Here is a 25911-nt window from a genome sequence, read left to right as displayed (position 1 = left end):
GGGGGGTCTCAGCCTGACTTCTTTTCATTTTTTCCCCTCTGGCCAACCTTGCGTTCTCCCTCACCTCCCAACCCCCTGGGCAAAGCTATCTCTTGGTCCAACAGAGGCTTTAACTGACCACCAGTGGCCCTATCTGCTCCTCAGCTATCTTCCAGACACTCCTTGTGATCTGTGGCCACTACTTTAGATCCTTCTGATAAACCGATTTCTTGGCCCCAGGATATAGTGAAAGAGCCCTGAAATGGGAGGACAGGGCACTATAGCCCAATAGGCTTTTCTGAGCCTCAGTTTCATCACCCAAGAGTGATGATCATTCTGGACTTGTCCTGTTGGCCAGTCCCCACTGATCTGTGCTGGAGCTTAAATACACCTGGATTCCAAAGACTGCACAGAAAAAGGAATGTAAAATAGTTTGATCAATTTTTATATTGATTACATGTTGAAATGACAGACATTTTGGGTTAATTTTTTTTAGATGTTTTGGATTAAATAAAATAATTATTCTCACTTGATTCTTCTTACGTCTTTGAATGTGGTTACTACAAAACCGCAAGTTACACGTGTGACGTACCTTTGTGAATTGCGTTCTACTGGATAGTGCTGGTCTAGATGATCTTAAACACACCTTTTACTCTAGAGCTCAGTAATTCTACAAACACAAGTGTTCTAAAGCTCACTGCATTTCTAGGTGATGCTGACACCCTCAGCAGGTTTTAATTTCCACATCATCCAGCGTGGAGTGTCCATGATAACCCCTGTGGTCTTCCCCACCTACTCTTGTCTTGCTCTTTACCTGCCAAGTTCTTTAAGGCTTGTCCACCAAGCAGCCTCTGACTAATGTGAGAAAAATGCACATGTGCAGGACTGGCCGCACAGGGCCTGGTACAGAGCGCCCTGAGGAAGACACCAGGTGCTCCCTGAACACCTGAATTAAGATCTGCTAGCGTCTCATAACCAAGCATCAGTCCTCTCTCCACTTCTTTGCCCTCCAAGTTCTACGGGCTTTTTAGTTTCAAGGCTTCAGAAACCTAGGGGAGATTTTACAGGGCAACATCGCACTAACATTTTATTTAAACAACTTATCAGTCCTGCCTAATAATGTACTTCCTCAATCTGCTGTCCATCACTTAGACAATACATGCATCTCAATGCCAGAGATACTAAAGCGTGACAATATATGAGTCTCAGAACTGATGAACAGAGGAGCTTGACTTAATCTGCTGGAGCCTTCTTTTTAGGAGCTGTTGGGTAACGGAGGGGCCTCTGCTTTCTTCATGGCTAGCCCCAGCCCAGGAGTGGATTTTCTAGTCCCAGGCTTACATTCTCCCTTCCCTGACCCGAGAGTGCAGAGATCTCACCCTTTCCTGAACTTCACTTCGAATCACACACTTCAGTCTCCACCCAGATACAATATTAATTCACTGAGCCATGTGTTAGTTTAACTTCCCCAATCAGCATGTCTTAGTCTCCTTTCACAGTCTTCAGAGGTACTAGATCTAGCACCCAGTGAGCACTCAATAGATACCTGCCACCTGATTCAATACAAAAAGACGCAGGAGAAAAAGATGACTGTCCGAGGAGCTGGGTATGAATGGAGGCCTGGGGTGTTGGGGCCGGCAAGGCCTGGCGGGCCTCACCTTCATCCAGCACTTTTCCACCAGGCTGCTGCTTCCTGAGTCCCGTACTTTGAGGTAACAGTCGACTGCACGGCTGTACTCCCCAGCCAGCTCCCACTGTCGAGCCTGTTCCACTAGCCCCTCCATGCCTCTGTGGAGGAGAGTGCGTGTGGCCAGACAGGGAGGGACCACATGGCCTGTCCCAGGCACACCTTGTGCTCCACCCCTGCCCTGCCAGCTGCGTGGTGCCTGGCCTCATACCTGGCCCCCTTGGCGGCTTCCCGCTCGTACTCTTCCTGCAGCGCCTCCAGCTGGCCCGGCACGTAGTCCTTGCAGATCCTGAGGGCGTCGCTCCATAACCCAGCTTCCTGCTCAGATCCCAAGTGTCAGGGGGGCAGCAGCAAGTGTGAAGCAGGTGTTTGGCCCTCCCGTCCTTCCTCTGGTCTTTCCTTCCGCCACCCCAAGCTAACCTCCTCTTTCTAGGTACCAGGGGTCAGTGTGGTGACCCCTCCTGGCTCTCAAACCCGCTTACTGTCCCCTCAGGACCCTGAATCCTGTGTCCTACCTTGTAATAATTAAGGGCCAGGCCTGGTCTCTGGGCTCGAAGCAGTAGTCCTTCTGCTTTCTGAAAGTCCTTCTCCTCCAGGGCCCCCCGGGCCTGCCCCACGAGCACCTCGGCGACGCTGTCAGGGTCATGGGCCTCAGCCACCCGCTGAGCTGCCTCCCAATCCTGGTTATGGACAAACCTGCTCCCAGAAGGGGACAGAGGGGAGCTGAGGAGAGGACTGAGGTTTCAAGGGTGGGAGGCAAACAGACATGCTGCTTAGGAGACACAAGACGTTAAGATTAATTGATACTAGGCTTAGATGAAGGTGAAATGACAACGAGAGGTCCTGGGCTGTGCCTGGGAAGACAGGGTTAGGGGCTTAGGGGTGACTCACATGAGAACTGCTTCCTTGGGTTTACCAGCCCTGATGAACTCAGCTTCAGCCTCCTCAAATTTACCCTGTAGAGAGGAGAAGGCAGCTATACATGATGAGAAGGAAACTATATCACAGGAAGTCATGACAGGCAGCAGGAAGGCCCAGGAGCAGCGGCCTAGGGAAAGGAACAGAGGGCTCTGTGGCCTGGGTCAAAAACGACAGAGAAGGACCCATCTATACCTCATCCTCCAGGTACATGGCGTATCTAAGGTGAATCTCAGGAGTTTTGTGCTTCAGGGCCAGTCGAGAGAGTTCAAAAGCAAATTCAAAGGAGCTGAAAAGGAAGATAAAGATAAAGTTTGCATACTCAGTACTTCCTTTTAGAAGAGAAATGGTGGGCGAGGGGCAATACAGAAAGGGCAAGGACTGAGGGGAGAAACACCGCTGGCAGGGTAGGAAGGGCTCCAGGCAGGCCCCCACCTCCTCCCGAGCCACATCTCTGTTAGCAGAAGAGCCTCGCACAAACCAGGCTGCCCGCAGCAATCGGGCTGCAAGCGGCTTGTGCTGGCGCAGGCCACCCTGCTGAATCCTCCCCTTGCATTTGGGGGAGTCATGCTGCCATTGCTCAGGAGGCAGTTACTGGCTTAGTGCAATTTTGTTTTAAAGGCTTAAAGCAAAAGCTCAAATTCTTCACTAGAGAGCCAAAGATTAAGTACCGTTACGAGCCCCAGGGAACAAGAACAGAGCTACTACTCCATTCCTGCCTCTCTATCAAATTCTTCCAAGGATCTCGCCTTGGAAAGATCCTTTCTTCATTCCCACCAGTCTCCTGGAAGTGCCTCTGAGTGAGAAATCAATTTTCCTCCTCTAGTCAGCGGCCCTAGATGCAGCAGGATGAGTGCAGAGGAGGTTGAGGACCTCACCAGTTGTCAGCTGCATGGTCAACGGCAGCTTCCAGGAGTCCCAGCTTATTAAGCAGCCTCACCGCAGCCTCTCCGCCCAGGCTCTTTGCCCACAGGTAGGCCACGTGTTTGTGGGCATTCGCTCCTCCGTGAGCCTTGGCTACCTGGAAAGCAAAGCCACTCGGCAACCCTCCAATGCAGGGGTGCATGGCTGCTCCCCCTCATCTCCAACCTGACCTCAGTTTGGACAAGGATCAGGTACTTGTTCTTGAACAACAGGAAGAGAGCTAAGTTTCAGGATCCCTTTAACTTGCTTAGGGTCAGGGATGATTTCAGGTAGTCCACAAGCCTTTAAAAGTTGTATGTGATGGGCCCTCTCTGGTTGGCACAGTGGGTTAAAGCACTGCACAAAGAAGCTTAAGCCACTTCCGCATGAGTTCGATCCCTGCCTGCCCCGGAGGAGATCCACATGGCGAGGCAGACCTCTCCTGACTCGCCCGCTGCTCCCCTCAGCAGTGTACTTCGTCGATCTGCCTGTTCTGCACCCCACTCTGTCTCTGGTGAATCCTCTCACCCTCCGCATCTCTGGCCTGTACCCCAGTTCTGTACGAATAAATAAATCTTAAAAAAAGTGAAGTTGTGTGTATAGTTGTGGACATTTTTCATGAGCAGATCAGAATCGGACAGTCCCCTGAGAGTGATGAAGAGAGTCAATGCACCTCAATGTGCCTGGGCGCCTTACCCGGTAGGCCTCTTCCCAGAGTCCACTGGACCGGTACATGTTCACTGTTGCCTTCCACTCCTGGGCCTCAAGATAGTGGTACTCGGCCTCCTGCAGTCGGCCTTCAGTCTCCAGCTCCTGGGGAAAGGTGGATCAGGATGGAGGGGGGGGACAAGGGAGCCTGCTTAGGGAGGAAACGGGCAGGAGCAGAAGGGCTCACCTTGCCCACATGCAGGTGTGTGTCACTGAGGAGATCTGGGTGGTGCTTCCCTACTAGGCGGATCATATCATCATACATCTTGTGCTTCTTGAACATGGTGATGGCAAGATCAGGCTCTTCCACAGTCACAAAGAGCCTGTGAGAGAGACACATGGCCTGCTAGGCCTAGAGTCCTGCTTCTAGGCCCAGGTTTGCCACTCCTTCTGGAGAGAGGGCACCTCCCCAGACCAGCCCCGCCCTCCGCCCACACCTCCACTGGGGCCACAGCTCACCTTTCTGCTTCACGGAACTTGCCCTGCTTCTCCATCTCCTGGGCCTGGGTGATGTACAGCACTGACACATCTTCTGGCCGCATGCACTTCATCGCCAGCTGTGTGGACACAGAGCAAGAGTGGCCTCAGGTGCCGATTTCCAAGGGAAGCAGAGAGATACGCAGAGCAGTGAGAGAAGTGGGGCTTCTGGGGAGCCTGTTTCTCAGGAGCTTTCAACTTGGCCAGCAAGCAGATGAGGTCGGTCACTGCCACTTTCCATGCTCCATTTGGGAAATTCCAGGATCATAGGAACAAAGTAAGAACTACATTCTGCAAAGGCAGGAGGCTCAGAGATGCTCTGTGCTGGGCCATATGTTCCCACCACCACAGTCCTGCCATCCCCACTGGGCCCTGGGAACAGCAGTGAGAACATGTCGCCAACATGACGAGAGTTTTCCAGAGTGTGGCTTCAGATTCCCTACCTCCCAAGCCCATCTGCTTTCCTCAGAATGAGGAGCCCCAGGTTAAGGTACGAGGGCCTCTCTTCAGGCCTGTCTTCACCCCTCTTTTCCCTGTGGCTAGGAATCAATGCTACCTAGAAAGTTCTTTCTCAGTTTTCAGGGACCCTGGAGAAAGGGGCAAAAGTAGAGACTAAGGAAGTGGCAATAAAACCACAGAGGCAAGGAGGACTCGTGGCCAGCTCTCCTCCTGCCCTACCTTGTGGGCTTGCTCCCAGTGGCCAGCCTGGGTGTACATGTCGATAGCGTCTTTGGTCCGATCTCCCTTAATGTAGAGTTCCTCGGCAATCTGTGTTTGGCAGAGGAAGATGCAAAAGGTCAGGGCAACGGAATTAAAGCAGCCTCTGGAACAAAGACCAACATGAGCAAACAGAGGAAGAAGATACGGTGTCTCAGACCTACTGGTTTTCCAAAAAAGACCTGCATGAGGACAGTACAGTGACAACTGAAAGGCTCTCCCATTTCTGCAGCTCAAGGCCACCCCTCACTGCAGCCGTGATGACAGTATCCACACACACTCACGCTGGCACGGCAAGGGAGCTCGAGTCTTGCTTTCTACACTTGGCAGCGGGGTCTGGGTCAGCAGGAATGAAGTGGGGGAAAGTAAATATCTTTCTTCCCATTCAGGGTGGAGATGCTGTTGCGCCCCAGAAAGGAGGATTTGGTGAGATGGCCCCCACTTCCTGTTCTGGGTTTTCTTCTTGTCACCCTGTCCAGCATTGTCTCGGGCTGCGGAAAGGGTTCCTCCTCACCTCGTACTCCTGCAGAGACGCGTAGTGTTGGGCCACGCGAGGATAGTACTTGGACGCCGTGTTCCGGTCCTGCAGGTCTAATATATAAATTGCTTTCTTCCACTGGCGGGCACCCAGGGCAGCCTCAATTGCCTTAATGGAGCACCTGGCATTGTTGGGAAGAGCATGAGCAGAGGTGAAGATGGATGGAGGTAGACAGTTCCAGCATGCTCCAACCTACAATTGGAGATCCTGCTTCTCTTAGGCCTTGGTACCTTCTTCTCAGCCCCTTACTACTGCCTCCTGGCCCAAGCGCCTCTGCACCCCACCCCACCATACCTGGCTTCAATGTAGTGGTTAATAGCTGCATCAAGCTGCTTCTGTTGCACCAAGTGGTCCCCCCACGCTTCCTCTAGCCTCACCACCTCCACAGGGAATGCCAAGCGAGCCAGTTCCACAGCTGCCAGATAGAAAGGGCACTCAGCTCAGACCTGCAGGCATCTCCACTCAAGAGAGGTAAGACAGAGAAGTGAGTTGTGGAGACCAGGTCAGAAGTGGAGGACTGGAGAACTGAAGCCAGTCAACTGGAACAGGTGCACAGAACTGTGTGTGGGTCTTTGGGCAAGAGTCTACAACAGTGAAGAACGGGCTTGTGGATGGCTATTACCTTTCATGAATGCACTGCCTTTACAGTAGCACTCCAGGGCCCGCTGTGGGTTTCGGATCTTCTCAAACAGATCACCCGCCTGCTGACATATACTGAATTACTTCAGTGGAACCTGCCTACGCAGACTCAGGTAGCAGGACCAACAGGACTGTCAGCCACTGGTCAGAGAGGGCTGCGCACTCCAAAGCTTCTCTTGGTAAGAGAGGGCACTGAGCCTGGGAGCTGGGATGGGAAGAGGAGGTCAGCCATACCCGCTCATACAGCTCCCCCTTGATCAGGGCTGCAGTGATGTGTTCTACCAGCTCGGTGTTGGCCAACAGCTCCTCTCGGGTCAGCACCAGCCGGGCAGCTTTGGCAGGGAGGCCAGCTTTGAGGTAGAGGCTGATGGCTGCCAGCCCATCCCCTTGGCTCTCCTGTAGTTCACCGGCTCGCTCTTCTTGCTGCGTGTCCATCAGCCACTGGTAATAACTCCGGCGTAGCTTCTCCAGGGCTGGGTGTCCCTGGACAGAGGGAAACTGGGAGTCCCAGCCTTCCTTCCTGCCCTCTACATCCCACCTTCTTCAATCCCACTGCAACACTGGAAATCCTCTCAGTCACCCATGTCTTAAGTCCTCACCCTATCAGGACCCAGGTCCAACCGTGTTCATGTCCTATAGCCTCCTTACAAGAAGAGGCACTTTTTTTTTTTTTAAGATTTATTTATTTATGCATACAAGAGATGGGGTGCAAGCCAAGAGTATGGGGGGAAGAAGGGGTGAGAGGACTCACCAGAACACAGTGGGGAGCAGAATAGGCAGACTGACTGAAATACACCGCTGAGGGGAGCAGCAGGCAAGACAGGTGAGGTCTGCTGTGCCATGCGGGTCAGCACCCTGGCCAGGGATCAAACTCATGCTACAGTGGATGTGGATAGCTTCACAGTGCTAAAACTTAACCCCCTGCACACCACCAGGGCGGCCCAAAAGAGGAAGTTCTGATATTGGTGGAACCAGGTTCTGAGCAACTGTGCAAAAGACAAAGAGGTACCTTGGCTTCAGCCACAGCGATACACTCATCCCAACGGTGTAGCTCCTGGTACATGTCCATGGCCTCCTCAACAGCATTCTGGGGGAATGCGGACAAGAACAGAGGGACAAGATGTGGGATCAGAAGCCAGCAAGTGTTCCTCCGCCTGTGGAGATGCCAGCTCATGAGGCTTAAAAGTTACCTTTTACTTTCTTCATTAATTATTATGAAAGTAAACAAAGCTTAAGCTTCAGGGCACTTAATTTGCACAGGTCCCTTCCAAGGTAATTTTTCTTAAAGAGGGCTTCGCAAATTTGATGAGTTTTGGGCCCACAAAACCCCTAAATTTACCTCCAGGAATAAGACGGGCTCTAGAATACAAGACTGATAATAAGACTGTTTATGAAAGAAAAAAGTAACCATGAGGACTCACAGAGGAGGAATCCGAGGAGAAATGAAATTAACAGTCTAAGTCTTTGCAAAAGTTCTCAAACCGCTGCAAGCCCAGACGACCAGTGCTCTTCCTGACCCTGAGTTTGCCTTCTTTCCCCCTTTTCCACCTCGCCTCCTGTGATCCCTTCTTCTCCTGTTACCTGTTCCAAGAAGATCATTTCCGCCAGTTTGTAGTTTTTCTCCAGCATGGCTAGACGTGCTCGGACCTGGTAAAAGTCTGTTCCTTCTCCGCCCTACAGGGGAAAAGGTGTTTCTGGTTATTGCCAGAGCAGAGTCATTTTGTCTGTGTGGGCTGAGACAGGAAGGCCAGAGGGACGTAGATGCTAAAAGCTCCAGAAACTGAAAAGCTTTATGGGGCATAGAGGTTTGAGGTTTAGCAAACAATTCCAAATGTTCCTGCTTCAGGGAAGAGGTGGGTGGACAAGCTAGAGGAAATCAGTGATGGCTGGAAAGCTAGGCATCATGGGGCTGAGTACTAAGAGAAATTTTAGTTTGAGAGGCTGAATCAATCAGGATAATACTTGCATATTCCCGAGATACTTGATCCGCAATTTCATTGGTCTCATGCAGGAATCGAGCTTTTGCTACATGGCCCAAAGCAGAAAAGCACCTACAGTGTGGAAGCAATGATCATCATTATTGTTAACATAGTAACGACAGTAGTATTATTATAGACCATCACTCATTCATTGGTTCAGAGGATGGCACCGTTCTTGCCACTGGACAAAGGACATAAGAGGGAGGAACATCTTGCTCTCAGGGAACCTACTTATCAGTGGAAACTAGTAAACAAAGTTAATGTGATCGAATGATCGAATGAAAACCGAAATAGTGTGATATTATGGATATAAACTGAGGGGACCATTTAAGCCGATAGTCGAAAACCTCTCCGAGAAGCTGACGTTTGAGCTGTGACGTGAATACCAGAAAGAGCCAGTCATGGCAAGATGGGGGAAAATTATTCTAGGCAGAATAAACAGTGTAAAGGCCTATGGCAAGAATGAGCTTGGCATGCACAGAGGGCCAAAAGGATGCCACTGTGGCAGAAGACCAATGAGAAGGAAGCACAGGCCTTACATCAGGAAGTTACTGGAAGATTCTAAGGGAAAAAATGACACAGTGTAACTTGTGTTTTAAAAATATTACCTCATCTGCTTTGTAATGAATGGATTGTGGGGATATAAGAGCCAGTATCAATGAGATTTAACAAATCCTGCAGATTTGTTAATTGTGCAGGAGTGGTGCTGGTCTGTTCCAGAATGGAGACAGTAGAATTTGGACCAATATGAGATTCAGGATATGTGCTGAAGACCCTGGGTCAGAGTCCCTGCGGTTTGCTGACAGCCCAGCTGTGGGTTAGGGGGGAAAGGATCAAGGATGACTCCAGCCCAAACAGCAGCAGTTGACATTTACTGAATAGTTACAATATTGAAAACTGTACAGATTCTCTCACTTGTTTCTTCCTTACCATCCCATGAGGTAAATATTATATTTATCCCTATTTTTACACAGACAAAACAGAGAAGGCAAGACTGGAAAGGTTAAATAACCTCTGTGAGGTGACACCAACTGACAAATGGAGCCAAGATTTGAACTCCAAGAGCCTGGAGTCCCAGGTTTATCTGTGCAAAATTCTATTAGCTACGGTCCTATACCACCCTCGGAATATATGCTTAATGTGTGGATTATAGGATATGGGTGCTGAAAACTTTCACGACCACCTAGTTACAAGAAGGGGAGCAAAAGGAGTAAAAGACACAGTCTTATAATCCAGGTGGGGGGTTCTGTCACACTGGCTGGAAGGGAAGGAGTGCCTTACACGGGGGGACAGCAGGCCCCAGGCTAAGCAGCTAGACATCACCCCTTCAAGCCACCTCGCACCTCAGTTCTGGGTGTCTGCCTCACCTTTCAGCAATGTGTAGCTGCCTTGCTTCTAGTGCCAGTTTACTCAAGGTTTTCCACATTGCCTCTGTTTCTGGGGTCATTTCCAGAGTCTCCAAGAAAGCTGTGGCCCTGAGAGGGAAGAAGTAAAACACAAGGTATGAGTCCACGGTCAAGAAGACACTGTGATGGGGTAGCTCTGAGGAGGGGAGTGGCCAGGCAATTATTTGCTTTTTTTTTATCTAATCATCTGCCTGGATCGCCAGGTGCTATTTAGATATGGCCAGTTTACCACCCACCCAGTTCCTCCTCTCAGAACCAACTTTCCCCACCACCTCCCTCGTTAGCCCAGCCCCTCACCGGGTGTAGTTGCCATCATCAATGGCTGTTCCAAACTCGATAAGGCCCTCATCCAACGTGTAGGCGACTGTAGTCACACCTTCAGTCACCATCACCTCAGTCTTTCCTCCACCTCGCTCCAGACCTACAACATCACCCTGTGGAAATTCCACCCCCACCCCCACCAGAATTGGCAGATTAGTTCTACTGACTCCCCTGCTGAACAGACGCACCCTTACCCAGCATTCATTCTCACACAGGGAATTATATACAGTGGCACTTGTTTCCCTAATATGTAGTTTCTCTTCAGCAGATAAAAATTCCTTATCTATTCTTGGGCTAAAGTACATTCACAGCTATGAATACGCTAAGGTACAAACATTAACAAAGCGTAACACCCACATCTATCAGCACATCCAACAGTTCTGCTCCACCTCTTAAGGTCCTCCAGCTAAAATATAACTTGAACCTGGCACATACCTTTTAATGCATTACAGTGTTCAACTGAAGAAACCACTAAGAATGCTTCCTACTCCCTTCTCACTTCCCCCTCAAAGACAGAAACAGAGGGAGGGAAAAAAAGGAAAGAGAAAGAAAGAGAGGAGAGGAAGAGGGAAGGAAGGAAGGAAGCGATCAGTAAGTTAAAGAGTTAAAGTCTGAGCAGGTTAAAAATTAAGGTGGTATGGCAAATACACTGTCAGGAGAGTAAACCTTGGGCCCATAAGCAGGATGGGGAGACCAGATCTCAGAGTCCCTCAGAAATCTGGGTCCTCTCTTCAGTAAAGGGAACAGAAATGGTTCAGGTCATTAACATGCCTCATTCTTGCAGAACCAAACACAGATCATCTCTGTAGGGAAATATGCCTATGTGAGGGTGTCAGAATTCAAAAAAATTTTGTTAGTTAAAAAATTAACTGGGGACCCTATCTGGTGGCACAACAGGTTGAAGCACAGCACTGTACTTCATCGGTGTGCCTGTTCTGCTCCCCGTTCTGTCTCTGGTGAAGCCTCTCACTGCCCCTGAACCTCTGGCCTGTACCCCAGTTCTATATGCATAAATAAATCTTTAAAAAAAAAACAAAAACCACATTCACCATCACATGAGCTCACAATTTAAAAAAAATACCAAAATACAAGTAGTAAAGGATTCAACAATAAACAAGGATCTCAAACATTAAAGACATCATATTAAAAGTAGTAATTACGGAATGTATATGAATTATCTGTAAAACATTTAAAGACCTAAAAGATGGAATAAAAATTAAGGGGGGAACAAGAGACTCAAAAATGTCAGACTGGAGAAATAATCAAATACAATTTTGTGAAAAAAATTTTATGCCTGAAGTATAAAACTTTACTTCAAGTAAATAGCAGATTAGACAATGATGGTGAATTAAGGAAGTGAAAAGATGTATCTATAGAAATTAAAGAGTGTAGTATGGAGTGAGAACAAAGGAAATGTGACAGAGGTTAAAAAAGATATAAGAAATAGGACAAAGCGTCTCAACACAGGCCTAGGTGAGAATGGGGCATGTGTGAGAAGAAACAATATTTGAAAAAATAATGGCTGAGAATTTTCCAAGATTCATGAAAATATGTACACTCACAAATACAGGAAGCACAGCAAAACAGGATAAATGGCAATTTGTATCTCGACACTTCAAAACTTCAAAAACACCCAAGGAAAAGATGTTAAAAACAAGCACAGAGAAAGGCAGACTCTCCAGAGAGAGGGCTGCTGTCAGCGGAGGAGGTCAGTCTTGGCATGGCGTTTGTAAAAGGCTAAGAACATTTAACTGTCCACCTAGCAGTGCATACTGAGCTCAAAATCTTTCAAAAACAAAGGTTACATAAAAACACTTTCATATAACCAAAAGCTGGATGTTTATCATCAGAAGATTTTTCACTAAGAAATTTCTAAATGATACTCTTCAAGCAGGAGGAAAAGAATACAAGGGAAGCAAGCTGGCAACCTGATGAGAGAGCTAGACAAATTGTGTTTGTCTACAGAAGTCATGTCCAAATGGGGGGCAGCAAAAGGAACGACACTGGGCAGAAATGACAAAGCGGAGGGAATCAAAGACGAAGCCTTTGAAGGTCTATTGTCTGCAGGAGAGGGTGAGGTTAATGCTGATTTACTTTCAAGTTTGTTAATATAAATACATGGTATGCTTCTGAGGGTAACTGATACAGAAATAATACATATAACCTCAGACCCAAAAAAGGAAAATAGGTATTTATAAAGAACAGAACAAAGACCCAACATTAATCAGTCAAAATGCAAAAAGGAAGGGGAAAAAGGAATTAAAAAAAGGACCAAAGAAGAGTGTCAAGTACTCGATCCACACACACGCCAGTCCAGTCACCCCAGCCTACCATGGGAACCGCTCTTAATGTCCATAGGTTCTAAACTCTGGAAAATTACAGGGCGTGTTTGATATGGCGTTGGGGCAGGCAGGAGGGCTTCATCTGATCTCTGAGAAAAAGGAACTCTGAGTGAGTGGCCCAGAGCTGAGACTCAGCAGACCAGGAAGTTACAGAAAGGCCTCTCGTGGGAGTTTTCATCTCAGGGCACTCTATATTCCCAGGGCTGCTGTGACAGAGACCCAGACTCTGAGGATCTAATATAACCCTGGAAAAGGATGATTCTGGGGCCAGGCCCACCATGGGGAGAGAGCCTAAGCTTCCTTTGCCAACTCCATCACAGAGATTAGGGGTAGTGGGTAGAAAAAAGCAAATAACATTTGGAGGCGCCTCAGGGTTCCCATTAATCAGCTCAACACTATGCCTGAGGGGCCTGGCGCTGACATACCCTGATAGAGGACATGGTGACCCTCTCAGGTGCCTCAATGTTGTACCACACACACAAGTTATTTCGGTTCTGAGCTACCAGCACATCACTTCCTGGGACCCACTGCACGTAGGAGCAGAAGTTGAGGATCATTGTCTTAGAGCAGCTTTCAATATCGTACAGATGCAGCTGAAGAAAGAAGAGGTACACAGCACAATTAGAAGGGGGTAGGGTGTCATCCCAGCTTGATCATCTTCCCAATGGCAAACAACCTGCCAGTCAGGGACACGCTGAACTACAAAGCCACCTCAAGTTTATGCTGGGGGGTACATACACACTTTGGATAAATAAGAGATGGCCAAAAGAACAAAGTGCTCCACTGTAGGAATTTAAGTTAGGTTAAGGTCAGACTTTCATCCTTACAGGAGTTCTGGACCAGTTGCCACCAGGCAAAGTAAGTAGTCTGGAAATCTGTGGTGTGGCTTTCACACTACAGTGAAAAATTACCATTTTTCATTGCCCCTGGGCTGACCTCTCTGGGGATACCACACTCGATCAGAATCAGTACAGAGCTAGGGGGATGGTTCTGGGCCCTCGAGCTAGCGTCAATGCTGTCAGTAAATGTAGCCGAAGAGCACTGGAGCAGTGGGGATTTGGAAGGCCACTCAGGAATGAGGAGAAAACAGAAGCAGGGAAGTTGGTCATCGGGGCACAGAGTGGTGAATATGCAGCAGGAAACCAACTCCTATCCCCTCTTGTTTCTAGTGGCACCATCCTGATGCGCTCTCCTTCAGGGTGATGTCAACGGGCTGTGGTATCAGGTACAAGGAATGCTGATTCCTCTGTGTTGTTTGCAGTGCTAATGGCACAGCACCTAGCCCTTATGTTACACCCCACCTCCCACCCCTGGTGGCAGCTAGTCCCACCCTCTCCGTGGACCACGGCACCCCAATAGCTAAGGCCTAGCAGCCCTCCTCACACGCAGTTTCCGATCCCTGAAGAGGAGCTTGTGCCCAGTCTCATTAAGTTCCAGCCAATCCACACGGCTCTCGTGGCTGATGGTGCCAATGTTGTAGCCTCCAATCAGATCCACTATAGAGTAAAGAAGACAAGAAGACAGAATTAAGGAGAGAGGTCTGGCCTAATCATATACAGGGCAGGAGACAGCTTGCAAACATCTGGTCTTATAAGCATATGTTGGACGTTAAGAATGTTGCATGCTAAATTATGTCACTGAGGAATGTAAGTTTGCTAAGATGCTTAACATGCTGGATTTTTTTTTACAGTTGAAGAGGTTTTGTTTAAGTCACCAGTTAACTCAAAAGATCCAGACCCATCAAGTAATGTTATTCCTCTCTAGAACTTTTGGTTTGTCTTAGTCAGGTCAGAACTACGGAGCAACTAGTTTCTATTACAGTATCTTCTGGAAGGCAGCACTAAGCACATTCATGATGAGCCCCAATTATAGCACACTAGTAAGAGAAAGCTGATAATGACTCTGCTGCTTATACTTGCTCCTGCACATTTGAGTGCCTACAATCTAAGAACACTGCAGCGAACAGCGGTGAAGGCCTAGGGAGAAACAGGAGGAACCTTAGCCTACCCCTAGGCTGGTCAGTGCGGAGGGTGAATATTTTAATTCAGTCTGAATATTGGAGACTAAACACGAATTAATCACAATTAGTACAGACCACTCACAGTTGGCTAGGATCTTTCAGGGAGCTTCTCAAATTCATTACAACTTCCCTTCACAACTCTTACTGTTATATATTATTCATAAGCAATTTGCCTACTTTTGTTATATTTGTGGAGACTAAAGACCAAATGCCAGATAATGTCCATGACTAGGTAGGCTGACTTATACATGACTTTAATTTCAATTACAAAAGCAAAATCATAAAGCTGAATCAGAGAGAGCTAGAACTGTGGAGACCCCTTCCTTTGAATACCTTGAAGTTATATACAAAATAATGCATATGTACCTATTGTTCTGGTAGAGAAGTCATGATTTTCATTAGGCACTCAAAGAGGTTGGTGACACAAAGACATTAAAATAACTCTGTCATTTTATATTCACTGAAGGTGAGACCTATAGAGTGAAGTGACTTGCCCAAAGTCTTACAACTTATTACTGCTGCTAGAACTTGGGCCACTGGACTATGCTATTATTTCCATTTAATATAGATTATTTCCATTACATTTCTGTGCTTAGTAGGTTGACGTGAAATATAAACTCTTGAAATATAAAAATACCTTAAGAACAGATTCATGTATATGGAACTTCATTTATGAGAGATGACATTACAAATTAGTGGATAAAGAATGAACTTTCAACAAATGATTAAATGTCTGACAGTATGGCAAAAATATAATTAGATCCCTAGGCACAATATGCACAGAGATAAATTCCGGGTGAAAAGCAAAATTTAAATGTTAAAGTATAGGAAGGAGTATACCCCTTTAAGAAAGGATTCTTAAATAAGATCTCAAAAACTACAAGGTATTTCCTTAAAAAGTGATAAAAAAGGGACATTGCATTTCTAAAAATCCAAACCCCAGAGGTGCCAAAGACAGGAGTAAAGATATGCCATACGCTGATGACATTTCTGCAATGCGAACAACAGAACCCTTTCAAGCCAGTGAGGGAGAGAGCCGAATGTTAGAGACAGGCAAGTATACGAACTGGCAGGTCACAGAAGAAATCCAAAAGGCCAGTAAACAAGTGAGCAACAAAACTTAATGCAATGAGAAGGTATTTCACAGTGAGACAAACTCCAAAGTCAAGCAATTTCAAGCGCTAGGAGGATGTGGCCGGATGGGGACGCTAACTGCCAGGACAGTAAACTGTACAGTCTCCATGGAGAGCTATTTGGAGGTACTTAGTGAAACTCTTCTTTGATTCAGCAATTCCACTCTGGTTTTAAACCTTAAAGAACTGAAACGTGCAACAGTGAAAAACCAACAACTTAAATGCCATCAATAAGATTAGAGAGAACTATCAAAGGCAAATAGAATGAAATGTTAGGATTTGATAGTACAAGGTATGCATGTCTTTTTATTATTATTATTATTATTTAATTTTAAAATTATTATTTAATGATTACTATTTCTATTAATATTAACTTTTATTAAGTGCTTATTTAGTAACTATTTTTATTCCCAGCTTGTGAAAGAGGAAATTGACATACAGAAAGGTAAAATAACTTACCTGAATTAAGATCACATAGGTAGTAAAAGGTGGGGAAGTTTGACTCCAGAGTCCTATTCTTAACAAGTGCACTTTATAGGTATTTTATTCTTTATGTTTTAAGAAATTCTATACTATTTCTCTATACTTACTCCTATGCTTAAGATATTTTATGATAAATGTATATAAGATGTCTAAATAAGACGATTTGCATAATGCAAATAAGGTTTGCCACCACTAGGTACTGATAACAAACTATACAACAAAAAGGCCTGTTCCAATTTGTAGGCCTGTACAGATCCTACAAAATCTAAAGAAAATTTATAAATTTGCTAATGGTTATTTTCTACAATTCATAATTTTCCAGCCCTAAGAAAAATGCCTATAGAATGTAAATAATCATGGGCAGGCCTATCTGTGCATCTACAGTGAGACATTTAGATACAGACACATATAAATAGATTTAAACATTTCACAAATTTAATGTAAGAGCTGTGTCAGCCATTTACCTGGTGTCTCTCAAATTCCTGGATTCGCCACTGAACACAATCCTGTGATAGGAAAGTGCATTATTGATATCTATTCTGTTATTAAACATGATAGGCTCTTACTCACCTATAGCAATCGTCTTAATATCAACAAGATAAGCCAATTTCTTATTATCTTCCATTCCTCGCTGACGCCTCTCGTTAATACGGACGCTGAAACATGAAGCGTGAGATAAGGCAAAATGGGCTTAGTGAGCTGGGGTATTTACCGAGGGTTCTAAAGCACCATTTAGGTGAAGTTTTTGGATTAGTCTGAGGACAAAGAGGAGAAATTCTTTCAGGTTTTAAAGATTTAGAGAACCTTGTCGGGTTACCTGATGAGGTGAGGGTTCATGAATTCAGTGCGTACAGAACCCAGGGTATCATTACTCCCATACTCCACCAGGGTCAGCTCTCCCGCATTGAAGATCATGCACACCTGGCAACGAGTGGCACCGTTACGTGGTGGAAGGTACACAAAGAAAACCAGTCGCGGAGGTGTACTGTCACCTGAAGTGGCTACTGCTTTCCTCCTTTTTGTGTCCTCTGCCTACTTCACCCTCCTGGACTTTTTAAATCTAGTGTCTCTTCAACTCCTTGCCACTTGCCATCCTTTGCACCCAGGAGCTAGGAGGAGGTTTGTTAAGATGGTGACGGTGAATCAAGATCTACTCACATTTTCATTTTCAAAAAAATACTTCTCATTGCCACCAGATCCCTGCCAAGCTACCTGTGAAGGGAGGAGAGAGAGGAGAATGAATAATCATCCAAGAAAAACTGAAAGAATGGCAGGCGTAGAGATCAGGATTGGGGAGGCTCTGTCAATGCACACAGGAACTTCGTCAGATTTTGTCCTCGTCCCTGTTTCTGAATGATGGTGTAATAACAGTCCAGCAGTGGTGATTCATATTCCAGAGGTCCAAGCCACTTGGGTCTCATTCTTTGAAACCAGGTCCCCAACATCAGAACACTGGACCTCATCCCCCTACAGGCCCTGGCTCCCCTGAGGTAGCAGCTGAAGATGCTCCATTCCTCACCCTTTCATGTTCGTGTCTTACCTCACTCAGACGATTGGTATTCAGGTCTCCCAGCAGCAGTGTGTCTGACGTGTGGGCCACCAGGTAACGCTCCTTCCCCAGGATTTTCACCTCTTCCACCTCATAGCCATAGTGTGACTTGAGTACCACTCGGGTCCCTGATGATAGGTTCTTCACGATCACCTTGGCAAGGGACAAGTCTGAGCTCCCCAGGCTTCCCCCAACCCAAAAGGGAGGCAAAGATGCTGTGCCCTTTGCCCAACGAGGCATGAAGGCGTATAGGCAAGAAGAAGTAAGTGGCAATTTTTGTGTCCCTTAGGCTTGGTGTTTAAACATTTTCTTAAAGCTATGGCAAACAAACGCCAAGACTTTGGCCTGACATATTCACCGAAGGGGTAATTTAGCACTGTGGTCATGGCCAGAGATTGAGAAATAGTTACAAGGATGAAAGAGCTATAGCAAGATCTGAATGCAGCAGGCTGTCAGCTGCCTACCTGGCTGGGTCCCACATACGTCAACTCAAACTTGTTCTTGTAAATGCTCCTTCGGAGGCAGCAATCAAACTGTTCTACTCCACCACAGAGTGTGCCCTAGCAGAGAAAATGACAGCATAAAAGGTAACGCATAGGTAACTAGAGACATCCTCAAAACCTGGGCTCTAGAATCTAGAGAGTTGGTAGTGAAAGGTTTGGTGGGTTTCAGATAATTCTTTGTCTTTTTGGCCTCTGATAACAGGTGAGTTGTTCTAGCCTGCCTTTAATATCAGATTTTTAGGTTAGGGTCAAAAGGAAAGAGAAGAGTCAGGCGAGAATGCTGACTTGGGTAAGTCAGGACTTATCCTACTTGGAAGAAAGTCCCAATGCAGAAAGGGGTTACTAGAACACACCGCACAGAGTCGTGAACCGTCTCGCTTCCAAGCCAAGGCAGTGACAGTGTACAAATTTGCAATCTCCTTGGGCTTTGCCTCCTCCCAGATGCTCCTTCGAGGGCTCCAGTTGAGCACCCGAAGTCTGAAATAAAATATGTGGCTTTTAGATAAATAAGTATGTGGCTGAGTGAAAGAAATAATGGTCTGGTAACTAAAGGAACTTATTCTTATTGTGTCAGAGAAGAAAGGAAATAAAAAAGAACAGACAAGCTGAGGCACTGAGTAGGAAAAAACAAAAAAACAAAAACGTTTAAAGGAACTAAGGCGGGGAAAGGGAAAAGGAATAAGAATGCTGAGTGGAGAAAACTAAAGGAGCTCCTGGCTGGTGAGAAAAATGGGCTGTCAGCAGTGGAGACATACAGGAAAAGAACAGAGAAACTGGAGGAGTCTGGGAAGAAAGGAACAGAAAAAGACACATATAAAGTCTGAAAAAGAGAGAAAGACGAAGCTGTCAAAGCTGAGGTAAAAGAGCTCTAAGGAATTGACAGGACTCAGGCCCTAGCTGTTTACTCTTCCTTCCTTCACCGAACATGTGAGCACAATCTAACACTGCAGATGAAGAAATGAATAACAGGCCCTCTTCGTGAGGACTCATCAATTTAGCCAGAGAGACCAAATCTATAGTATAATGTGATAAACTCTAAGTCAGTGGCCTGAAAGGGGGTGATGGGAACACAAAGAAAGTGGAGGCGACTTCTGCTCAGGAACCCCAGGGAAGGAAGGTACACGAGAGCAGGGTGCTATATGTAACTGCCTTTGGACAGGAAGAACAGGAAGGGGAATGTGCGTGATTTGAAACCTGAGCATCATTCATAAACAAACAAGCAAACAAATAAATAAATGCATCTTTTTCAATATACACTGCATTCTGGCCCAGACTCCCACTCTGGCTGAAATAACTGAGCTAAACAAAGTGTGCACACAGGGCAAGCAGGAAGAAGATACAAGTGTAAAGGAGACCCACCGATCAAAACTGCCCAGTACAACAGACTGGCCCCCAGGACTTGCTGCGGCCGTGGTGAACTCCCGCTCCTGAGGGTCACGGCTATAATCAAAAGTCTGCAGCACTTGGCCCTCTTTCCCGTAGGCTACAATCCTGCGATCACAGCCTGCAGCTACGATGCTGTTGGTTGCCCAAGCCAAGGCGTAGGGTGGACATGGGTGGTTAACCAGCTTCCCCTAAGACAGAATTAGAAGGTTTCAATCACTCTGAGGATTCCACCCCAGGAATTTCTCATTCATACCACCTAATACACACACTCAGACTACCCTTTTCCGCAGAAATCTTCCAAGATTTCCCAACATCTGTCTCACCCTCATCCTGAAGACGTCACAGTCTTCTGTCTCAGACCCACACGTATATGCCACAGTCACACACAGTGATCCTGGGCTGGAGAGGAAACCTCAAACTACTTGTGTATTGGAGAGCTTTAATGTGCACCCAGTAAGGCCTCCCCAAAGGGAAATGTCAACACTGATTAAACATTCGTCAACACTGTCTAGGCCCACAGAGAATACACAGGTCTTTACTGGAGGGATACATTTAGTTAAGTATTACACAGTCATTCTAAATATAAATCATTCAAACAATAGGAAATAATACAGAGTAAGACATGACATAAAACACTTCTTTTAGCCCTGTCTTTTCCTTTTCTCCTCTGGATAGTAAATAACAGTTTTTTCCTCCTATGAATTTATATACAAAAATAAGATTTTTAGAGGAATGAGAGTAACTTTCACTTTTTCTTACTCCCAGAGTCTTCCTTTGTCTCAAGGTCCCTTCCACTTGAGTCATCTTTCCCATAAAAGTCAGTCAACGCCTCCTAAACATAAACCCTTTCTGTGACTGCATCCAAATGTCTCTTACCCTGAGCTCTCATTCCTCTAGCCTCCTCCCCCAGCACCCTCAGTCTAATCCTTTAGACATCCAGCTTCCCTCTAGGAGGACTCATGGGTTTCCACATCCCCCATCTCAGAGCATCTTTATTCATACCTGTGACTCTCCAGAGCCTTCATCATCAAAGAAATACCGAACAATGGTGCCATCAGCATGACCAGAGAGAATTCCTTTCCCCGAGCAGCTACAATGGAGTAAAAGGAAAGAAACACAGAAAGAGGTCATTCTGGCTCACCAACAAAGTCTCCTACCTCTGACAAACATGACCCCACCGATGTGCTTGATGCCACCGGTGCTTGCTCCCATCTTGCATTCGAATGGTACTCTCTCCCAGCCCCGACTTCCCTGGGGCTTTTCCCTATGATCTCTAAGCTCTAGGAATATCACGTATCCTTACTCACTTTGTTGTCAGTGACACCACATAAGAATCTGTCCCATAGATGGTAGATGACTTATTAGTTTTAGTGTTTGCTAAACGAACCTAGAAATGGAAGAATGGACACAAGCCTGGTTAGTCCACTTTGAATTTCACTAGGTTCTAATGAAAGAGGAAACAAAAAACTGGTCCCAATATGTTGCTCTCCAGCACCTGATCCCTTCTCTACAACTGTTATCCCCATCCATAATCTCCCTGGTGTTTCTTTGCTCTTTACCTTCCCTTCAGCTAGTCCAAAGACAATGATGTATTCTGCTGGCCACTGAAGACAAGTAACAGCACTCTGTAAGAGAAATAACGAAAAGCCTAACCCTGTGTGTAGGTGAGCACATCGTAACAGCCCGAATCAGAACAGTCTGAACACCCAGTGGCCCCCATCAGCCTATCAGGAAGGAGCGAAGGGGACACCTGGACTCTGAGGAGGAAAGCAGGTGAGGATGAGCAGCGGGAGGCAGCAGGCATGTGGCACACTCCTGACTGCATTTATAAGCAAATATATTGCGACCTGTTTGTTCCGCCTAATCTGGTTTGTCCTTACCATCTGGATGAACTTGTTACAGATAACTTTCTTGTCACCCCTGCCAAATAAAAGGAGGAAACATATTAAAGATCATTTCCATAAACAGATCGCTAACGAAGGCTGCGGCAAGGTTAGAAAGAGCTGACACCTCCCCTGGCCCACTGGTGTTTCCTACTACTGTCCAGGAGCCTAGAAAGGAGGCATGAAAGGAAGTCTGGGGCCCTCCCTGATGGAGCAGCGGGTTAAAGCCCAGCACTAAGAAGCTAAAGCCACTTCCGCATGAGTTCCATCTCCGCCCCGGAGGTGACCACATGGCGAGCCAGACCTCTCCTGACTAGCCGCTGCTCCTCTCAGCAGTGTACTTCGTCAGTCGGCCTGTTCTGCTCCCCACTCTGTCTCTGGTGAAGCCTCTCACCGCCCCTGAGCCTCTGGCCTGTACCCCAGTTCTGTATGCATAAGTAAATAAATCTTAAAAAAAAGGCAGGGGGAGTCTGAGTAGCTTTGGAACAGTCATGTGGAAGCAAATCACTCCGCTTTCTGCAAGGTTTCAGTGTCACTATGTTGACTGTAGAGTGACACCTCTGGGGTCACAGAACGCAAGGGCAAAGGTCAGGACGCCTCAGGGGACTCCATAAGGCCTCTGTCCTCTAGGCTCCCCCTTTGGCTCCTCGTCCTCTCCACTGAGGCATTTCTTCCTGCCTTCCCTTTCTTTTCTGGGCCACCCCATCTCCCAATCTCTACCCTTACCAATCTTCTCCAATTTTGTAGACATAGATGATGTTGTCAGTCTGTCCTATGGCGATCTTTGTGGAATCAGGAGAAAAAGCCATGCCCTTCACCATATAGCTCTTCCTGCCATACTAAGAGTTAAAAATGAATAAGGTAAAAAAGTGATCAGTATACATGGAAGATAAAAGAGGAGACAAGGCACATGTGTGCTCGTAACAGACTGCAGAGACTTGTACTGAGAAAAAGGGGGGCAGGCTGTTTTCTGTGCTGTGGCTAGGAAGTGATGAGGTAGTTCTCTAGGTCAGGAAACTACTGTCAACAGGTTACCGTACATGTACGGCGCAGAGGGTGTTCGCTTCACCTTCATGTCAGCTGGTTTGGTGGAGAATTTATCTCTCCGCTCCCCATGTTCATCATACAGCAACACAACTCGATCCACTGTGCAGACAGCAAATCTGGCATTGTTCTGCGACCATGCCATGCAGGTCACCTTTGCAGCTCCAGCCTGCAGAGGCAATGGGGGTGAAAATAAACCCAGGTGCCCGAAGCATTTCTATTTCCATTACTTCCAGTGTAGCTGTAATGGATTTTCCTCTTATCACAGAAGATCTATCTTGGTTTTCATGACCTTAAAACCCTGGACTGGGCCCTCCCTGGTGGCGCAGCAGGTTAAAGCACAGCACTAAGGGCTAAAGTTACCTTCAGCATGAGTTCGATCCCCACCCCAGAGATGACCCATATGGCGCAGCAGACCTCTCCTGACCCGCCTGCTGCTCCCCTCAGCAGTGTACTTCATCAGTCGGCCTGTTCTGCGCCCCACTCAGTCTCAGGTGAAGCCTCTCACCACCCCCGCACCTCTGGCCTATACCCTGTTCTGTATGCATAAATAAATAAATCTTAAAAAAAAAATGGCCTTCCCTGGTGGTGCAGCGGGTTAAAGCACAGCACTAAGAAGCTTAAGCCACTTCTGCATGAGTTTGATTCCCGCCTGCCCAGGAGGAGATCCACATGGTGTGGCAGACCTCTCCTGACCCGCCCGCTGCTCCCCTCAGCAGTGTACTTCGTAGATCTGCCTATTCTGCTCCCCGCTCTGTCTCTAGTGAATCCTCTCACCCTCCACATCTCTGGCCTGTACCCCAGTTCTGTGTGAATAAATAAATAAATCTTTAAAAAAAAAACAAAAAACAACCAAAAACCCTGGACTATGAGAAAGATACCTCTAGAAACCCACAATGTAAATGCACTAAGAAGTGACAAGCTAAATCAACTATACTAATGTCTCCCTTCCATGGTCTTCTTGTTCCCTCAAATACTGACGCCATAAACCACAATCCACACGTCTTCTACTACCTGGTACATATTAAACCCTTAATTACAGAAGATACCATTTTTATTAGCTTTGTATTTTGGATTTTGACATTCCTTCTCACTTGTCTATGAGTTTACACACTGCTTTTCCGTTTACAGTATTCTCTTATGTATATTATTCACTTACCCTTTTCCCCCAAGTTCACTAAAGGAGTTATTATTACTCCCATTTTCCAAATGAGGAAGTTTGGTGAGTGCTCTTAAGAGACTGAGATTAGGGTTAGAGTCAACGGTATCAGGCCATTTATTTAAAGTACTGATGTCGCTAGGACTTGAATTCTGGTCTCCTAACTCCCAAATTATGCATTTCTCCATCACGTTTTAGGGTTCCTTCCCCAGTACCCAGCTTCTTCTGAATCAACTCTTCACCTTCAGAAAAAACGGAGCGGTCTTCTGCGCTCCCCCTTTGGGGCTCTCACCCTAAGCACTTAACTAGCCTAGAGTAGATTTTTGTTCTTTGTGTACTTTTGCGTTCTCCCCCTAGTACGAAGCTCCTGAAGGCAGGGGCAATAAAGGAGGTAGTGCTGAACCCCTCAAAGTCCCAGCGCGGAGCTTGGTACACAACTGATGTTAAAAGCAATGTAATGAAAGCTACAGTGGCTAGAGGTCGGTCCATCGCGACTACTGAACACTCTCCACCGACCAGGGTCCGATTAATCGCGATGCCCTTCAGCCTTCTGCACGCAGTAGGCGCTCAGTAGCACACACTTTAGTTCCCCCGCTTTTCTTGGAATGTTAAGGCGGGAGGGGAAGGGCAGAAGCACGCGACTCCTCACCTGAGGGCTCAGCAGGGTCCTCAGGTGCTTCAACTGCATGACGAACACCTGTCTCTCGGATGCCACTAGACAACGACAACTCCCGCGGTTGCCTGGACAACGCACCACGCAGCCGCAGCGACTTCGGCTGACGCACCGGCGCCCACGGCGCAACACACGTCGCAAGGTCACTACGTAGGTCCGCGGTGAAGCAAACAGAACGTGCGCAGGCGCAGTGAGATCTAGGGCGGGACCCAGAGGGGACGTGACGAGTCCTCTCCTCCAACAATTCCAATCGCTGTATGCAAACCCCAGCTCAAGCCACGCCCACGAGCCGCCCCACTCCCCCCCCCCCCCCAGCTCTGGGTCTGCGTGTAGCTCTGGGTCTTGCACTTTGATGTACGTCAGCGTGGTTGAGTCTCTGAATCTTTACAAATCTGAAGGAGAGCAAGATAGTTGCTATTATAGGTTTTCACAGTTGACAAAATCGAACCCAAATAGGTTATATGACTTGCACGGGATCACGAAGCTAATGATGATAGCTAAAGGTGAATATTGTGTCAGCCGGGTGCTGTGCCACGTGTTGTACGTTCGTTATTTTATAATCTCAGTTAATTTCAAAGCCACCTTTTGGAAGGTATAGCTTTATTAGTCCCATTTTACTTAACAGGAGACAGCATTAGAGGGCTCATTTGCCCAAGCTAACACAGTAAGTGGAGGACAGGACTGGGACTCTAACCCAAAGTTCGTGCATGCATTTAAACACCCTGTATATTCTTAACAATTAGCTCCCTATCACCACGCCATGCTTCTATACACTGTGCCTTTCCCCTTCCAAGAGATGATAATGTGTCTAGAGTCTGGAGATGAGTGTTTTGGAACCAGTGGACAGAGATAGATAAAAGACCCCTCTGAATTGGGTAAGGATAGATTAATTTATGCAATTGTGATCAGGATAATTTTTTGGTTCAAGATGAGGGCAAACAAGAGCTTGACTCACCTGACAGGTTATGTGGTGCCTGGGGTTGGAACTTGATTAAGTAGAAAATAATTAACTATACATTAGTTTGGATTAGGGGTTTCTTTCAGAATTATTGATCTAATTTCTTGTAATGAACCAGAGAGACAGAAATTCTCCAAAAAGGAGAGTTATTCATAAAACTCCTCTGGAAGGATCTGAAGTTGAGAAGACCTGTAACCCTCCAGAAAGTGTAGCACATGCTATCCAGACAAATTCTGGGTCCTAATGTCTTTCCCCCACGTTTGCTGTAAATATCAACAGGTATTTCTCTCACTGGCACCAAATACCCTCAGAACTTAGGAAAAAGTAAAGGACGGTTCCCTATTTTCACAGGGAACAAAGTGGCCCCAGAAGCTAATTTATAACTGTTTTGACAAGAGAGTTTCAGCTCCTCAGTTTTTTCCCCTGGAATCCTCCTCCTCGTATTATGGCAGAGAGTGAACATAAACATTTAGACTTTACAGTTATTACAGACTTTGATTTATCAG

The 25911-nt window shown here is 46.6% G+C and overlaps 1 protein-coding gene across 2 annotated transcripts in view; it reads right to left on the bottom strand.

Moving 5' to 3' along the window:
- The window catches only part of IFT172 (intraflagellar transport 172), a 28805-nt gene extending 4234 nt beyond the window's left edge, over positions 1-24571 (bottom strand). For both annotated transcript variants that reach the window (XM_012727489.1, XM_004686349.2), the window contains exons 1-35: positions 24424-24571; positions 22641-22784; positions 22298-22410; positions 21569-21608; positions 21248-21313; positions 20996-21075; positions 20691-20778; positions 19662-19876; positions 18656-18779; positions 18264-18359; positions 17791-17952; positions 17409-17462; positions 17068-17171; positions 16821-16906; positions 13998-14110; positions 13040-13207; positions 10249-10385; positions 9913-10020; positions 8533-8617; positions 8148-8240; positions 7576-7653; positions 6801-7049; positions 6550-6628; positions 6222-6342; positions 5904-6048; positions 5351-5440; positions 4655-4752; positions 4383-4518; positions 4184-4300; positions 3463-3605; positions 2780-2873; positions 2558-2622; positions 2182-2362; positions 1878-1984; positions 1638-1767 (exon numbers count right to left, since the gene is read on the bottom strand). In XM_012727489.1, coding sequence (XP_012582943.1) covers positions 1638-1767; positions 1878-1984; positions 2182-2362; positions 2558-2622; positions 2780-2873; positions 3463-3605; positions 4184-4300; positions 4383-4518; positions 4655-4752; positions 5351-5440; positions 5904-6048; positions 6222-6342; positions 6550-6628; positions 6801-7049; positions 7576-7653; positions 8148-8240; positions 8533-8617; positions 9913-10020; positions 10249-10385; positions 13040-13207; positions 13998-14110; positions 16821-16906; positions 17068-17171; positions 17409-17462; positions 17791-17952; positions 18264-18359; positions 18656-18779; positions 19662-19876; positions 20691-20778; positions 20996-21075; positions 21248-21313; positions 21569-21608; positions 22298-22410; positions 22641-22784; positions 24424-24462 — 3948 coding nt within the window. In that variant the 5' untranslated portion in view covers positions 24463-24571. The remainder of the gene's footprint in view (positions 1-1637; positions 1768-1877; positions 1985-2181; positions 2363-2557; positions 2623-2779; positions 2874-3462; positions 3606-4183; positions 4301-4382; positions 4519-4654; positions 4753-5350; positions 5441-5903; positions 6049-6221; positions 6343-6549; positions 6629-6800; positions 7050-7575; positions 7654-8147; positions 8241-8532; positions 8618-9912; positions 10021-10248; positions 10386-13039; positions 13208-13997; positions 14111-16820; positions 16907-17067; positions 17172-17408; positions 17463-17790; positions 17953-18263; positions 18360-18655; positions 18780-19661; positions 19877-20690; positions 20779-20995; positions 21076-21247; positions 21314-21568; positions 21609-22297; positions 22411-22640; positions 22785-24423) is intronic.
- Between the last annotated feature and the right edge of the window lie 1340 nt (positions 24572-25911).

Source organism: Condylura cristata, unplaced genomic scaffold, assembly GCF_000260355.1.
Source record: "Condylura cristata isolate star-nosed mole 26May11 unplaced genomic scaffold, ConCri1.0 scaffold00020, whole genome shotgun sequence".
NCBI lineage: Eukaryota > Metazoa > Chordata > Mammalia > Eulipotyphla > Talpidae > Condylura > Condylura cristata.
The sequence above is the reverse complement of the archived record's forward strand: the minus strand, read 5'-3'. Positions and strand labels throughout refer to the sequence as shown.